The following is a 16095-nucleotide window of genomic DNA, read 5'->3' as shown; positions in this document are numbered from 1 at the left end:
AAAGGGGTGGGGGGGGGTTGGCTTAACCCCCCCATAAGATCCCTCACTGCCCACACGACTGAACGGGTTACTCGTCTTTGATGCAATGTCGTGCCGATACGGTACAAGCTGCACCTGATACGCCCGCGCACGGACATGTAATGATACCTCACCGCCAGTCACCGTCACAATGCAGAGACGCCGCACCGGCATTTTGCAAATGCCGCGTCGAAGCCCGGCGGCGGGACGTCTTTACTTTACTGGCGCGTCGCTATCGCTCGCCTCGCACGAGGCGCAACGTGGAAGAACCGTCGCGGTCGGGGAAAAACGATCGCTCGCGCCCATCCGATAACGTGCCAGCGTGTAATCCCCCGCGCAATGAAACGCAATGAAATCCCAAGCGCGCGTGGCTTGTCGCGTCTTTCCGTTTCTTTCCTTCGATGTGCTTGAGCCTTTGTAATTGCCCGTCGTTGTTGTTGTCGTTGTTGTTGCGAGGTGTGTTCGATCGATGCCCCGATTCGTTCGCTGCGCCAAGGACTTTTACACCAAGCGCAGTAAGCGCAGTGTCTAGCCGTGGGGAGCGGGGGGGGGGGCACCGGGTGTGATTCTTTTTTTAAATCCTTTATATTAAGTTCACTTGCTTGCTTGCGCGCTTACGACCGTGCAAATCTTTCGGTCGTTTTTTAACCCACTTCCCGTGATCCAATCGAGCTGACATTTTGCACACAGACTGGCTGTGCATGACAATTTATTTTCGTGAAAAAATGTTTCCAAAATGTTCCACTTTTTAGGAAAAAATTAATTTCATATTTAATTTATAATACCAATGTGATAAAAATGAAACTCTTACTCAAGAAAAACAGAAATGAATAATAAAATAAAACCGATGCCACGCATATAAAGGATTTATAGTGAAAAACTTTGTTTTTACGGGTTAATTTTTATTTCCCGCGATGCGCGTGCGTCCGTCTTCCCCCACTTGTCGGCTGTCCTCACGTTGGGCCGGTACGGGGATGAGTGGAGGGAACATAAATTCATATTCTTAGGTTTTTTTCGGTAAAGTTACGTAGGTAAAAAATAAAAATTTATATTATTTTACTTTTATAAATTTTAATTTTTTACCTACGTGACTTTACCGAAAAAACCTAAGAATATGAATCATTGCAGTCACGAAAGCTTCAAATCTAGAAGGAAAATAAATTCGCAGCCGCGTCGCTCGTCCAGGACGGGCCTGGTCGTCGTCGGAGAGGGCTGCAGAGATGAACGCCGCACGGCATTCGGGACGATCGCGTTGTGGAGCGCAGGATGGCGATGCACTTCAAAGTGCGGGGTGGGGGGGGTCACGAGACAAATCAAATCTGTTCTCAATTCGCACGCACGCGTGTTTATACTTCGCGGAACAGAATATATCCGGAATACCGAGCAACAGCAGCAGCAGCAGGCGGCATTCTCCGTGGCGGAGAAACGCATTTAGTCAGGAAAACGAATGTCTCTGTAGATATGGCGGAGACGGTGACACATTCGTTTTTGTCCCCAATTTACCGGAGCAAATCAACGGCGGGTGTTTATATCGCAGACTCTGACCGATGGCAAAACGGTCTCAAAGAAGCAGGTGACGCGTCAAGGTAGCCGAGAAAGAAATTGAGAATAGCCGAGGTGGGGGTGGGTGGAGGGGGGGCTGGAGGGGGGGGGTGGGGGCTGGGAGGGGGTTGCCACTGGATAACAATCAAGTGAGGGGGGGGGGTCTCCATCCAACGCACAAATGAAACGCGCGTCAGAGTTCACACCGATAAATCTTTCGTTGCTATGGCGATATTTAACTGTGTGTCTTCGTTGAAAAGGAAGGCGGAGCGCAGAAGGGGGGCTGGGGAAACGTGTGAGGCTTCTGTGAATGTACGCACACTTCCGTTACCTCGAGGAGGGAGCCTTGCGGTGCATGGGAAATCTGGACGTCTCATCTGCCAAAGAGCGTCTGTTGCCATGACTATAACGCATGGGGTGCAGCGGCGGCGGCTTAACCCTTTATCTCTCCGAATTAGAAACGCGATGGCAGCGGAGCTCGGTTTCATTGCGTTCGCCGACCGCTACTGCCGGGGAGGGGTGAGATAAATATGCAGGTAAATATCGATGAGCTCCGGCGTAATTGATTTCGGATTTATACGGTAAGCTTTGCTGATGGACCGGTGGCGCAGCGGTGAAGCCGTTGCGCTATGAATCTGGCGGAGCTGAGTTCTATTCCTGGCTTCAGCTAAGAGAGGCCACCGCCAATGCACCAACCGAAGCTGACCGGTGTGGTGAAGTGTGGTCTAACAACCCCCTCTGTGATTGACAAAGCTTGGTGAGGGAGGTCTTAATCCTGCGGTGAATCGAGAAAGGGCTGTAAATAGCCTTTCACTGAACTTCTTCCGGGGTGTCAGCGAATCCTCACAAATGTGAAACGGGGCTTCTCCCAGTTAAACTTTTCCAAAGGGACAATCCATCTATCTATCTAGGTTGAACTTCTTTCGCACCGTGCGTCGCCAACCGTGATAATCGGAGGTGCGGCGGGAAGGACAACAAACTAAACACAAAAAGCACTTCTAAAGAAAATGAGTTTTCAGTTTAGATTTAAAAGTGCATAGCTCAAGTGGCTTCCTAACATCGGAAGGAAGAGCGTTCCAGACGGCCGCAGAAGCGCATCTGAAAGCGCGCGGTGCAACGACCGTCTTTGGACAACAAATCACAAATCAGTTTCTTATACCTCCTGCAGAGGGATTTATTAATTACGTGAGGTAAAAAAAAATGGCGTTCAATATTTAGTTTTTTTTATTCCAATCACTTTGTTATCCAAAACACCACCACCATTGCAGGCAACTCGTGCGCACAAGAGTCTCGCACACGAGTTTCCTGCGGTGGTCATGGTGGCGGTGGTGGCGGCGGTGGTGTGCTTTTGGGGTGCCCACTTTGTGGATGAGCAGTGATGTCTCTCGGACTCTGCCGTGATTGCCAAGCGGCGTCGTAAGGAGCCGGACATGCAAGAGTTAACCGATGCGCACATCTGCTAAGAGCCTCGCTGCCAAATTTGTACAGCTCCCCCCTTTCTCTGAGTTGTGCTGCAGAGGGATTTATTAATTATGTGGAGTAAAAAAAATGGTGCTCGATATTTTTTTTAAACAGATTCGGTTACGTGAGGTGAGGCGTATGCAATTATCATCTGAAGCGCCAAGCCTCAGGACACTTATGACATGAAAACAACATATGGCTATTCCATAAAATAACGAAATAAATACACTTTTAATACGTTAATGAAACCAACAATAATAAAATATAGTCATACTATTTGCCATCGAAGGTGGAACAATTTGGTCGACCGGATGTTACTAAAAACTAAACTAGAACTTTTTATTTTACCAGATAAGGCCCACTGAGCTATATAGCTCTTTTTCTGCAGCGACCTGGACACGAATGATAGCTCAACGAAGTGGCTTATCATCTGGAAATTTATAGCAGCCAAATACTCGTAAACACTAAACGTGGAGGGAATAACCTGAGGACCCGGAGAAAAATCTACGCAACCGCGGGGAGAACATGCAAACTCCAAATATACAGCAGGCGTCAGGGGCAGGATTGAACCCACGCCCTCCTGCATACCAGGCGAGGTAGTAAACATTTCGCCACTGTTGCGGCCCACAGTGGCTTTACTATTTCATCTCATCCACACTGTGGCCAACCACCACACTGCAGGTCCAAACGCTTCTCTACCTTAATCTTTCCGTGCTCGATTCAAGAATCACTTGAATCTCTCATCGATTATAACTTTTAATTGTGCCGTTTGTTGCTGCCCGCTCGACGTTCTGGGCCATTGAGCCTGTGATCAGCAACTGCGTTTACAGATAAAAAGTAAAATAAACTGAAAGGACTTTGCACGTAAATTGAACTTCCTTCGCACCGTACGTAGCCAACCGTGCTAATCAGAGGTGCTTGTAAATATCGGTGTTCATTGTTAAGTTAAGTTTTATTTCGTTTAACCAGGTGACAGCTCAAAAAGACGAGGAGGAATCTCATTTGCAAGAGTGGCCTGGGTAACCATTACGAGAAAGGCAATCAAATAAAAAGTACTGCCATGAAGCAAATAAAGAGGTCAAAAAACGCCGTCGTGCAATAATTCGACGGCGGCTTGGGAAGGCCTTCATCCAGCAGCGGGTTGTCCGTGGCTGATGATGACGATTATGACGACGGTGATCGCTTTGCAATGAAAATAAAAGTGAGCAACGGAAAAAAAAGGGGGACAGCATTGAAAGACGTCGCGGCACTAAAACCGCAGTTGTGCCGGTAGGTCAAGGGTCACGCGTACGGGCAGTGGGGGTCGTTTGCTAGTCGACTCGATAAACATCGTTCATAATGGCCGGCCTCAGGAAGAGAGCGGACGACTGCACTCCCTCGCGTTCGCCGTATATGGTTATACTCGGACGGCGAGAGCCAGCGTTGCTGATGTTTTCCTGTGGCTCAGCGCAGAGGCTCCCTGAATCTGGGTTATTTTTGTAAACCCCGCGGTTATAAATAGGATTGCAACGCAGAACACGGGTGTGGAACAGACGTCACTGTCGCAAGGCGCTCTACATGGCCAATGTCCGGAAGTCACTGATCAGCTTAAGATCATCTCTACCCGACTGCATCTAAGTCACTGTACCTGTTACATTTGAGGCCACATGATGAGCGTGCCCCACGAATCTGTCAATTGCCGTCCTTTTGCACGGTTGTGGCTGCCACCGTAACGCTTGTTGCTGCTGTCGCTGTCTTGTTGATGTTTGTAATTGTCGTGTTTTTCCCTCCTCCTCTGTCTCTCTCTTCTCCCTGCGTCGTCTCTCCCTTTATCCGCACCAGCCAGGGACGAGAGAGAGGCAGCAGCTCAGCTGGCCCGAGAGGCTGTCGCTATTGTGGCCAAGTACGACAAGGTAGGAAGCGACGGTGCCTTTGCAAGAAGAAAGTGACATTTCACAGACTGCTTGCGTGCCATACATGCTGTTGACAAGTCCTGCACATTCCACCAACTCGCACTCGAGCACAAAGACAAACAGAGAGATTCTCTTCAGGGTAATTATACGTGCAAAGGGTTATTGCTATACAGCAAAGACGAATGGATTGGTCCTCCCCATCAAGCCTTGCATGGCATGTGATATCACCGCACTACATGTAAAAAATGCACAAACAGCCTTGATTTAGGCCGAAAATTCAGGAGTCAAACTTGTGGCGAACATCAGTTGCTCCCTTTTCGCCGGCGACAAATCGCCTCTTCCCGTCCGACGAGGTTTCTCGCCGTTTACAGAAGAGTGTGAGAATCAATGTGAAAGGTGCCGTCGTTGGCCTGAGTGAGCTGCGAGAGGAAGGCAAGTGCATGGACATTGCCGGCCAACTTATCACGGCCGCCACGGCACGCGGTCGGGTGGTGTGGCCAACAGCACTCCCAGAGCTGTGCTGCCAACGTGCTTGCACACGAAAAATGCCAGCGTTTGTTTCGGAGCCGCGATCACCAATGGCAATGCTCGCGCCAGGCACGGGCTGTAATTGAATTACTTGGGGATGTGCGTGCGTAAGCGTTTAAGCCACGTCGCCGGGATTAAATCGCGAGCATCTAATAGTCACTCCCGGTGTCGTTGCCACTGGAAGGTTGTCGAATATTACTCACTCGTCCATTGCACAAACAGAAGCAAACACGTCTCGTCCGCTCAGTTGTCAACGCATTGGGAGTTTTGTTGTTGTTGTTGATGTTGTTGTTGTTGATGTTGTTTTTGTTGTTGTTGATGTTGTTGTTGTTGATGTTGTTGTTGTTGATGCCTTGTGAGGTAATGGATTTTTGAAGCGGCTGCCAGTGCTCGTGACGTTTTGCCCGTGCGAGCTCGTATCGCACGAGTCATGCAATTGGCAAGGACAAGAGAAAATAACTGCCCGAGCCCAGAGGACTTTGTAGCTTTATAGTGTTGTGTTTGAAAGGCAGCCACCACACCGATTGGTCTCCCATAAAAAAAAGTAAATAAATTAATAGCCATTATTACAGCAATTTGGATGTCTATAGCATCCAAATGCAACTGCAGCCTCACAAGACAATGAACACAACATGAGACGTGTCCATTATGGGGAGCACAACGGTAGAAATGTGCATGTTGATATAATTATTCACGGCACTTTCGTCAATCCACTTCTGGATGAAGGCCTCCTCTCACATCTTTCAGTCGGGGGGATTTTTTGACCATACATCACCACGGTTGGTCAGTTGGGTTGGTGAAATTGATGGGTCCAAAGCCAGTCTAGGTGTCAATTGCCGCCAATTGACAATCAGCCCCGGCCAGGTCACCTGGGTTTCACGGCGCGGCGTGCTTAACCGCCGCACCGCCTCTTCACTTATATATGCGCCGTGTTAACTTTTATGTAAGGGACAAGGCAGTGACGAGCGGAAGAGAAGGGAAAGGCCTTGAAACCGAATGTGAACAAGTGGCAGGGAGTTGACATCTTTGCTTGTCCTGGTAAAGTGCAAAAAAACAAACATTGCTACCCACAACTGAGTGGCCCCATCCCTTGAGGCTGGGAGGAGTTGTGTGGGAAGTTCTGCGTATGCCACAATTTTACGCTCCAGCTACCATTGCAATTCCACTGCCCCACCGCACTGTATTTCACCAACCGTGGCAGCCGGCCAACTTGCGAGAACGCACATTGACGATCGTCAGTCAGCAACATTAATGCCTCTTCTTGGTTCTTTCGGTAAAGTCACGTAGAATGGAAATAATAAAATAATACAAATAAAACATAATAAAATAATTCTCACGACGTTTCGGCCACAACGCAAGCAGCCGTCCTCAGGTGGAGAACAGGTCTGTCGAGAAGACAGAGAGTCGAGAAGACAGTCTCGACAGACCTGTTCTCCACCTGAGGACGGCTGCTTGCGTTGTGGCCGAAACGTCGTGAGAGTTATTTTATTATGTTTTATTTGTATTATTTTATTATTTCCATTCTACGTGACTTTACCGAAAGAACCAAGAAGATGAATCCCTGCAGTCACGAAAACTTTACATCGAAACATTAATGCCCTCATCCGGACTTCCTGTTCTTCATTCGGTACGCTCCTTTATAAACAGGACAAATTTCCTTTAATGAAGAGCCTCGACGGGGGATAAATGACACGCACGCGGCAAATGCCAAGACGCGCACATTTATTATGAATTCGATTTCGGCGGATTTTATTGGATTTAGTGGACTTCATTTTTCTCGCTTTGTCAATCCATAAAAAACACGATGAAGCCCGAAAATGACCGAAGTTTGTGTTTAAACCGATGTTGAAATCCACGTTTGCGCATGCAAATTTATGGTTGGATAAATGCAAAGCAAACTCGGATAATAATTCTGTATAATAATGACCTTTACTTGGCAGAGCCTAACTGCATTTTCAGGAGGGTTTTTGCTGTGGGGCACGTATGGAAAATTAAACAAATTGGTATTTTCGTCACTTGGAAGGAAAGCAGAATAGCCGGAGCAAACCCACATGTGTTTGGGGTCAACACTTGGAAGCTCTGCACGGATGGATTCAATCCACCTAAACTGTCACCTTTGAGCCACGTTGTATCCCATTGAGTTTGTCCAATTTACAATTCTGTGCGATGCACCAACCCTCACCTGCGCGTGCCGTCGCGACCGGCTCGTCGTTACGTGGAGGGACCGCGTTTAGAGATTGGCAGGAAATCGCTGCCTGTGTGACAGATGGCAGTGCACCTCGTGATTGACTTCATTACATTCCATCGCCTTGCCCGCGCACGTGACTGTGACAGAGTGCATCGATTTTGGTGATTAATATCAGTTATTTTGCTCACGATGCCCACATGTGAGAAAAAATATGGTTAAATAAAAATGCAAATAACGTGATATCGTTCAATTTAGGCTCATAAAAATCCAACAAAATTGTATAAACGAGACGGTGAAAACGGGACGAAAAATTACGGATTTTCAATGTTATTGAAATCCCGTATCGCGACAATCCATCGAATCTCCAAGGGTCAGGGTGGTGGGTGGGGAGTGGGAGTCGTCACATGCCTGAAGCACGCGGTCACACGCACGCGCACAACTTACATCACGAAACCGACATTCCTTCCACGGTCAAAACTGAACGCACATCCGTGCAAATAGTTTTTTCGGTGTTACCGTGTTAATTCACTAAATGTAAGTGTGAAGCATTGAGACAGCAACACCAATGGGGCAGACGTTTATTGTGTAATCCTAAAATACCTCGACAAGTGTACAGTTATGCCAACAAGTGATTCATTATCTGTGTCAGCGGCGGCGGCCGCTCCATCTGAAATGCACTCCCAAGCCAGAGGCCTGGGCTCATTTCCACCACCCCCTCTCACTTGCCACCATCCTTGTTGGTTCCTGCATTCTTTTCATTCTTCACCAATAGCTACATCGGATACCTCGTGCAGTATTTTTATATATAGAGAGAGAGAGAGGGGGGGCTCCCACGAACAGCACTCTTCTGCCCATACACAACGTATTATCTTCTTCTTGGTTCTTTCGGTAAAGTCACGTAGAATGGAAGTAATAAAATAATAAAAATAAAACATAATAAAATAATTCTCACGACGTTTCGGCCACAACACAAGCAGCCGTCCTCAGGTGTCTCCCCGACAGACCTGTTCTTAACCTGAGGACGGCTGCTTGCGTTGTGGCCGAAACGTCGTGAGAATTATTTTATTATGTTTTATTTTTATTATTTTATTACTTCCCTTCTACGTGACTTTACCGAAAGAACCAAGAAGATGAATCCCTGCAGTCACGAAAGCTTTAAATCGAAACGTATTATCTGTTAAGATGATAAAGTCAAAAGGTGGAACTGTCCCGCCAAGGTGCATTCCTCACGCGTTGCTCTGCGTCCCACGATAAACACTGCGACCGCGGTCGCTGGCGTTTTGCACCGCAGTTGCTCACTACCGTCCCATCTTCAAGCGATTCTTCAATGCAGCTTTATTTGCGCTTTTGCGGGCTCCTGTGTCGAACGGAGGCTACCACAGACGCAACGTCGTTGTCTTGCGCAACGATTACGGCATGCAAATTCCACCGCGTGACTTCGACTTTTGGAGTCTCGAGCAACGGAGCGAGCGATGATTTATAAACCCGGGGCTCACGCCAGCCGTGCAAAAAATGAAGACATTCCACGTCCATTCAAAACAAGTCCACAAGGACTGGCCCAATTTGACTAGAGTGTAAACATTGTGTGCCCGAGTCGGTGTTCTTCCCTTTAATAAACTCAACAGACTCCGACACTCCGTGTACAGATGGAGACAACCGGACCGTAAGTGCATGTGGCGTGGCGTTGACGGGATGGCTGTCCGAGCTCTCGCCCTCGCGCCGTTATTTTTAGGGGTGCTCGCGATGCGACCCCTGACACATGAAAGATGCGCGTGTCCATCCACCCAGACGACGTAGGTCTGGACGAAGCACGGTGACCTTGTCCGTCATCGCTGCAGCCCGGTTAGGCGAAGGCAGATTTCGCACAGCCCGAGAAATTAAAGCACTCGGGAGTTTGTCTTTTTTTTTTGCAAAGCGTGAAATGAAGTTGTAAAATGCGTTCCGAAAGGTTAGTTACCCCAAAAACCCGCTGGAATTTGATCGCCACAGACATTTTTTTCAACCCCCCCCCCCCCCTTAAACAGCTTTATAAGATGGTTAAAATGAAGAGTGGGTAATCGTTAACCACTATGAGCAGGCCAGATGTGGGCACAGCTTGCCTTGGTGATTGAATGCCCAAATGCGTTTCATTTACATTATTATTGTTTCGATGTAAAGCTTTCGTGACTGCAGGGATTCATCTTCTTGGTTCTTTCGGTAAAGTCACGTAGAAGCGAAATAATAAAATAATAAAAATAAAACATAATAAAATACAATTCTCACGACGTTTCGGCCACAACGCAAGCAGCCGTCCTCAGGTGAAGAACAGGTCTGTCGGAAAGACAGAAGAACAGGTCTGTCGGAAAGACAGACCTGTTCTTCACCTGAGGACGACTGCTTGCGTTGTGGCCGAAACGTCGTGAGAATTGCATTTTATTATGTTTTATTTTTATTATTTTATGATTTCCCTTCTACGTGACTTTACCGAAAGAACCAAGAAGATTATTATTGTCATTTTGGAATTCTGCATTGGTGTGTCATGGTTTAGGCACACTGGACTTCCAAATCCAGAATTCGCCGGGTTTAAATTTCCCGGCGCTCCAGTTGAAGCAACGGACGTGTGTACTCAAATTCCCCAAACCTTCTGACCAGGTGTGGGAAGAGCGGGCCTAATTCCCTCTCGAAGGGCTTCCTGCCTAGTGGAAGCTGTCCTATCAGCAGTGCCATAAGCAATGAACTGCAGGGCTTCACCTCCACCTGTCTATTATTACTGTAGTATCATGATGATTATTATTACGAGTGCTCGCTCCTCGTGAGGAGCGAGCGCGGTGGCTCGGGCGGGAGGGGGAGTTTTTTTTGGCGAGTGGCCGCTCACACAAAGCAGGCACAGTGCAGGTGATAGGGGTCCATTCTTAGTGTGGATCACACAGGTGCCATGGCAACGCTTGGCAGGTATTTGTGGTGTGCAGTATTCGTTCATTAATACCTTGGGCAAGCGATGACGTGCTTTACAATGCAAGGCATTGTGGCGTAAGCCCCACGTTGTTCGCTTGGCGTAACTCGAAACGGAGCAATGGCAAATCCCTTGACGGACAAAAAAAAATTGTTGGTGAATAACAAAAAGTCAAAAAATAAGCAAAACATTCGTTGTGTGTAGTTTGGTGTAAAAAAAAAATTTTCTTCCAAAAATGAAATTTACAGCCCCAGAATTAATATATTTTCATCCTTTTGACAATTTTTTTTCCATTAAAAAACCCAGTAAGTTGTATGCTTTCGGCGGTGATTTGCGACACGCAATCACTGGAGTCTCAACATCGTGATTGTAATTGTTAGTTGTGCGAGTAAAACAAATTGAGCACTGACTGTCCTTAAACCGTTCTAATGGCGAAATGTCCCTCCGGTGACGTTCACAACTCTTAAAGTGGAGCAAATTGGCTTGTTTGGAAATGGCATCTTTGATGTATTCTACACACATATGGCATTTCTTCCTCTCTTTGAGATACATTTTTGATTTGCACCCTTTTTTATCTAAAAGAAGGATTCTATTTTTAATGACACATATTTTCATTCTCACCCAAACGTGTACAAATGAAAATTGTTTAGATTTTGTGCTTATTTTTGGAAGTTGATTAAAAGTAGAACACACGCAAACAATGACGGTCAAAAACACGTGTGCTGCCCCAACAAATGTTTGCTCACACACTTTCTGGTGGAAGAGCCTCCAACTAGACAGAGCTCGAGAAAGCCTCTGTGGAGGGTATTTGGCCTACTCTTTCACGCTGCGTGGACAGAGGCCGAGGGATTACAAATAAAACTTTCCCATTGTTTCAACTTGCCACGTGGGGAGAGGAAATCGAACTGGTGACCTCTGGACTGCAAGTTCAGCGTGATAACCACTACACCACGGCAACATCCAATAAAAATAGAGAAGGGGAGAATAAAATAATGAAAATACCCTTCATTACAACAAGTTGAGGCATACCAGCCTCGATTTTAATAAAATATCATCCCAGCCACCTCACGAGCGTTCTGAATACAAAGTGCACTTTCACACTCCACCGTTGCTATGAAATGTTTCACATCGTTAGCAATGGATTTGTTGCCTATGGCTATTGGCCGTTTACGCCGTGGGAGTCCAGCCGGACAACAGTGACACCGTGATGACACCGCTGCCTGTTTGTGCGCGTGGCAGGGCCGTGAGGACGGAGTGGAAATCGACCCGTGGGAAGATGCCGACTTCCGGATCTATAGAGTCACCGATCGCTTTGGATTCCTCCAGTGAGACTCTGCCATCCCTTCTCGCACCCGCAAGGGGCTTCTCCCCAATGCGGTCACACGATCGCGGTGCAACGCGAAGAGCTGTTCTGGGTTGTTGTTTTTTCGCTCTCAAATGTGAAGCTCCCCATAATACGGCTGGCTTGTTGCGGATGGGGGTCCAATGTTTTACAAGGAAGGAAGGAAGGATGTTGGGAACGAGGCCAAGAGGCAGAATAAGAAATATGTTGTTTGGTGATTTGAAGGAAGTGGACCCTCGTGGAGTGAAATGAATAAGAAAGTTCGATATCAAACAGGATGGATGGATGGCCTTTTGAGGCATGGACCTGCAAATGGGCAGAGGACTAAATAAGGATGAAGTTTAAAGTCTTCGTCATGCCTCAGGCCTCTAAAGTAGTTTGTATACCAAATGGTACAAATTTGTATCTGATCTTACATAATGAACTTAGTTTTATCAAGTATTCTACAGTGACATTCTTCTTATTTGAGCTGATGTGGGGAGCACTATTAGCACATCCTATTACCCACAATTATTCGCGAGAATTACTCTCATATCCACACAGCTACCCGTGGCCTATAATACAATAAGTCAAGATATCTGGGTTACCGCTCATAATTCATAGATGAGCACGGACAATGGAATCGATGTGTGAACATTACGATTTTATGCTGATTGATTCTGAGAGCAGGTAATTGGGAGCATGGATAATTGTAGTCTCACTGAAAGTTTTTGAATCTACAGACATAAGCTTTCATCTGGAAACTAAATGTAGTTTTTTTTATGTTATATATTGCGTCGTTCATACAAATTGCATCTCACTAACCCTGAGTAACCACAGCCAAGATGGAGGGCAGCCAGGCGGTAAGCAGGAACTACCAACAATTAGTTGCCCATGCTCTGCAGTTCTCTATATAATAAGACGTTTACAGCCAATTACTGAGTGTTTGTACCTGTTTAGTACTCCACTCTGTGCCATGCAGAGTTACGTAGTACCATCCTACCAGTATTCTATTGAATCTCGAATTGAGTTGTATCTTCAATGATAGTGAAGGATTTAAACTAATTGAATGGAGAGCAACTTATAAGCCTGACCATAACACATACCTGTACTTACATTGCCGAGAAACTTACGCATGAAATGTTGGTATTTAAAAAAGAAAATCCCAAAACATGTTCTGAATATAAAATCCAGTTCGCCTAAGTCGCCACCACACCAGGACGGCCTTAAGCCGTGAGTGATCGACAAACAGAGAGATCTGTTCCCAGCCACCACCTTGCCCAGGAGCTCCTCTGTGGTGGGCCACTGTAAACGCCACGTGTATGAATACCGTCCTCACAAGCTCAATGAACACGCTGATCTGGTTTGTACGTGGGCCCACTGTACGTGCTCCACTCCATATTGTTTTTGTCTCGTAGCCACGTGTGCGTTACACCCTTGTTGGCCGCGTTCATGGGCACACCACTAACCGCAGTGTCAAATTTACTGCTTTGGAGGACGTTGAGACAATGGTTACTCTTTAACTTTCCGTTCTCATGTTAGGCGAGTAAGCTGGTCCAGGTTATTCTCACTCTGGGTATGCATTATTGGGGCTTGTCAGGGTTTGTAGCAATCCCAGAGCAACAGCCTGGCTTCAATTTGCATTTAACGATGGCCATCTTTGATATTCCTGTGTATGCATACCTGTCAACCCCTTATCAGTGCCTACCTTATTATAGACCAATTCAGACCTCATTGGTCACCCCGTGCCCTTATAAATATCAACATCTATCCTACAAAGTCCCATCACAAGGGAGAAACACAAACAGATAGGCAAAAACATGTTTTACTCAATTTCCCTGGACAAGAATACGGGTAAACAATATGGGTTTACAGGTATGTGTATGTATGTTGAACTTCTTTTGCGCCATACAGAGACAACTGCACTAATCGCAAGTGCTGGAGAAGGACAACAAACTAAACACAAAAAGCAGTTCTAAAGATATGTATTTTCAATCTAGATTTAAATGTTCATAGCTCCAGTCGCTTCCGAATATTCGTGGCATTGTTTTAGCGCAAGACTTGTGTATGGGGCACTACATTTCACAAACAATTATAGTCTGCAGTAGTTTCACAGCAATTTGCGCTTTTGCCATGTACGGCATTACCCAGTTGGCCAATTTGCAAGTAATCTGCAAATATGGCACAATTTGTGGACTGTGATGCTAGCACACGTGGCCTACTCTTTCTCGAATGATGTCACAGGATCTGAACTGTCCGCTGTGAAGCAGACTGTAAATGACCGCAAACATTTGCGCTCCGAGGCTTCAGGGCTCCCCCATTGTGAGGCCTAAGTGGGAGTTCACTTAGGCCTCACTGACGTGAGGCCTAAGTGAACTCAACTTTTCAATGAACCAGCAACCAAATCGGAGATGTTGCCCGTGAGGGCCTCTAAAAGCAGAGGCAGGGGATGATATAGGAATGTGAACATAGGCGTGGGAACCCAAGATAAGGTCCTGGCACGGAGCCCAAGGGTGACCATAATCCTGGCCTGGTTATCAGAATTGGTATGCACTTCAGTCCGGTGACCTCAGTGTCAGCCAAAAATTGCTCTCATCAGTTAATATCTCGCCTCGTGAAGCATTTCGGAAATGCCTATTCTTGGAGTTGGGAAAGGAATCGTGTCATTCTTACGGATACAGTGGCAATACTTAAAGTGTGTTGAGCAATATGACCGTCGAGAAAGCCACTCCTTGGAGAACACATTGTCGACTGTTTGAATTATTGTGGCACATGTGTGACCCAGATTAAAGGGTCGCATTGCTCATTTACTCGCGAGTGATCAAACCATGCTCAAGTTCGCTAATCAAGCATATGCAAAGGCGAATTTGCGGTATATGGATGCTACACATTTAGTAAATATGCTGACTTGTACATAGTTAATTGTAAAGAGACAGTGCGCACATGGATTTGTTTTTGAACGGGATATTTATACACGTACACAACAATGAAACATTTAGAAATGCACTTCGGCGAATGACTCGTTTTCCTGAGGAAGGGCACGGCAGTAGAATATCAAAATACAAATCAAATATTAATTCACAAAGAAAACAATAGCTGCCCAGATAATGGTAATCAATGCAACAAATTGTATTTCAGGAAAAATACATTTTTGAAGGCGACTCAGCAGTGGATCGACAAAGGGATGTCAATTTAATTATTGTTATATAATGAAGAGATTCACATAAAACATGTGATTACAATGTTTTTCTAACGCACATAACCAGTTGAGCAAGACATATTAGTTTCTGATAGGGGATCACAAAAGCCTTCCTGAATCTATGCCAATTAAATCAACGTGCGCTTGTTTACCCAACGTGATCATGCAAAGGAATGGGGAGCACTTTTACTGAACAGTTTAAATTGTACGAAAAAAAACCCATGAACATTTTAATAGCCATAATTTTCAGGGAAGCCAAAGGCGCACAGAATGAGAATTTTAAAGCAATCATAGGAAAGAAATTACATTGGAAGGAACACCACACATATAGTCTGAGGGCATCGCAAGCTGCCATAGCCTGGCTGCCCAAGCACAATATCATATTTGGCCCTGCCAGAGACAGACTAGATGCCAGAGACAAACCCAAATATCACTATGCACGCACAAACAAAAATAGTGAACATGATTTCCTGCTCAAATGAGCAGTGAGGCAGTGCTCAACTCCCCGTTGACGGTCCTGAGCCAGTGGCGGATATTCCACATTCCTATGACGGCGATGGGAATCTGTACAAGACAACCGCTGTTGACTTCCGCCACAGAGTAGTACCAATTGTATCCACCTTGGAGGGATGATGGGCCGAGTCAACCTCAAACCAGGATTTTAACGCGGAAACCTTTTCGGCCGTGAGCCACGTGCTCTAACCGCCAAGCCACCTGGTCCACCAAAAAAATTACTAAAGTCATTAGGCTGGTGTTGCCACGGTCTCGGCGATTAAGATGCAGGAAATTGGTTATAATTTCCTGTTGGCGTGTGGTAAATCCTGGCGGGGTTCGGGTTACCACTGCAGGGCATAACTCAGTCGCCTAAAGAACCTGCCAGGGATAGATCGCATTCTTCTGCAATCCGAGCACGGAGCACGCTTACACTATTACGTTGAGCGGGCCGGCAACACGATAAATTATGCATGGCAGCACTTTCAAAATAGCGACGTCCGCACGCGCGTCAGCATGTGA

General features: G+C 46.4%; 1 protein-coding gene across 2 annotated transcripts in view; it reads left to right on the top strand.

Annotated features, from left to right (window-relative positions):
- LOC144933866 (uncharacterized) overlaps positions 1–16095 on the top strand; it is a 69330-nt gene that overhangs the window by 23109 nt on the left and 30126 nt on the right. For both annotated transcript variants that reach the window (XM_078859109.1, XM_078859110.1), the window contains 2 exons: positions 4843–4913; positions 11801–11886. In XM_078859109.1, the coding sequence (XP_078715235.1) occupies positions 4843–4913; positions 11801–11886 (157 nt within the window). The remainder of the gene's footprint in view (positions 1–4842; positions 4914–11800; positions 11887–16095) is intronic.

The sequence above is a fragment of the Lampetra fluviatilis genome, chromosome 8 (genome assembly GCF_964198595.1).
Source record: "Lampetra fluviatilis chromosome 8, kcLamFluv1.1, whole genome shotgun sequence".
Taxonomy (NCBI): Eukaryota; Metazoa; Chordata; class Hyperoartia; order Petromyzontiformes; family Petromyzontidae; genus Lampetra; species Lampetra fluviatilis.
Note: the sequence above shows the minus strand (reverse complement) of the source record. Positions and strands in the feature narration are given on the sequence as shown.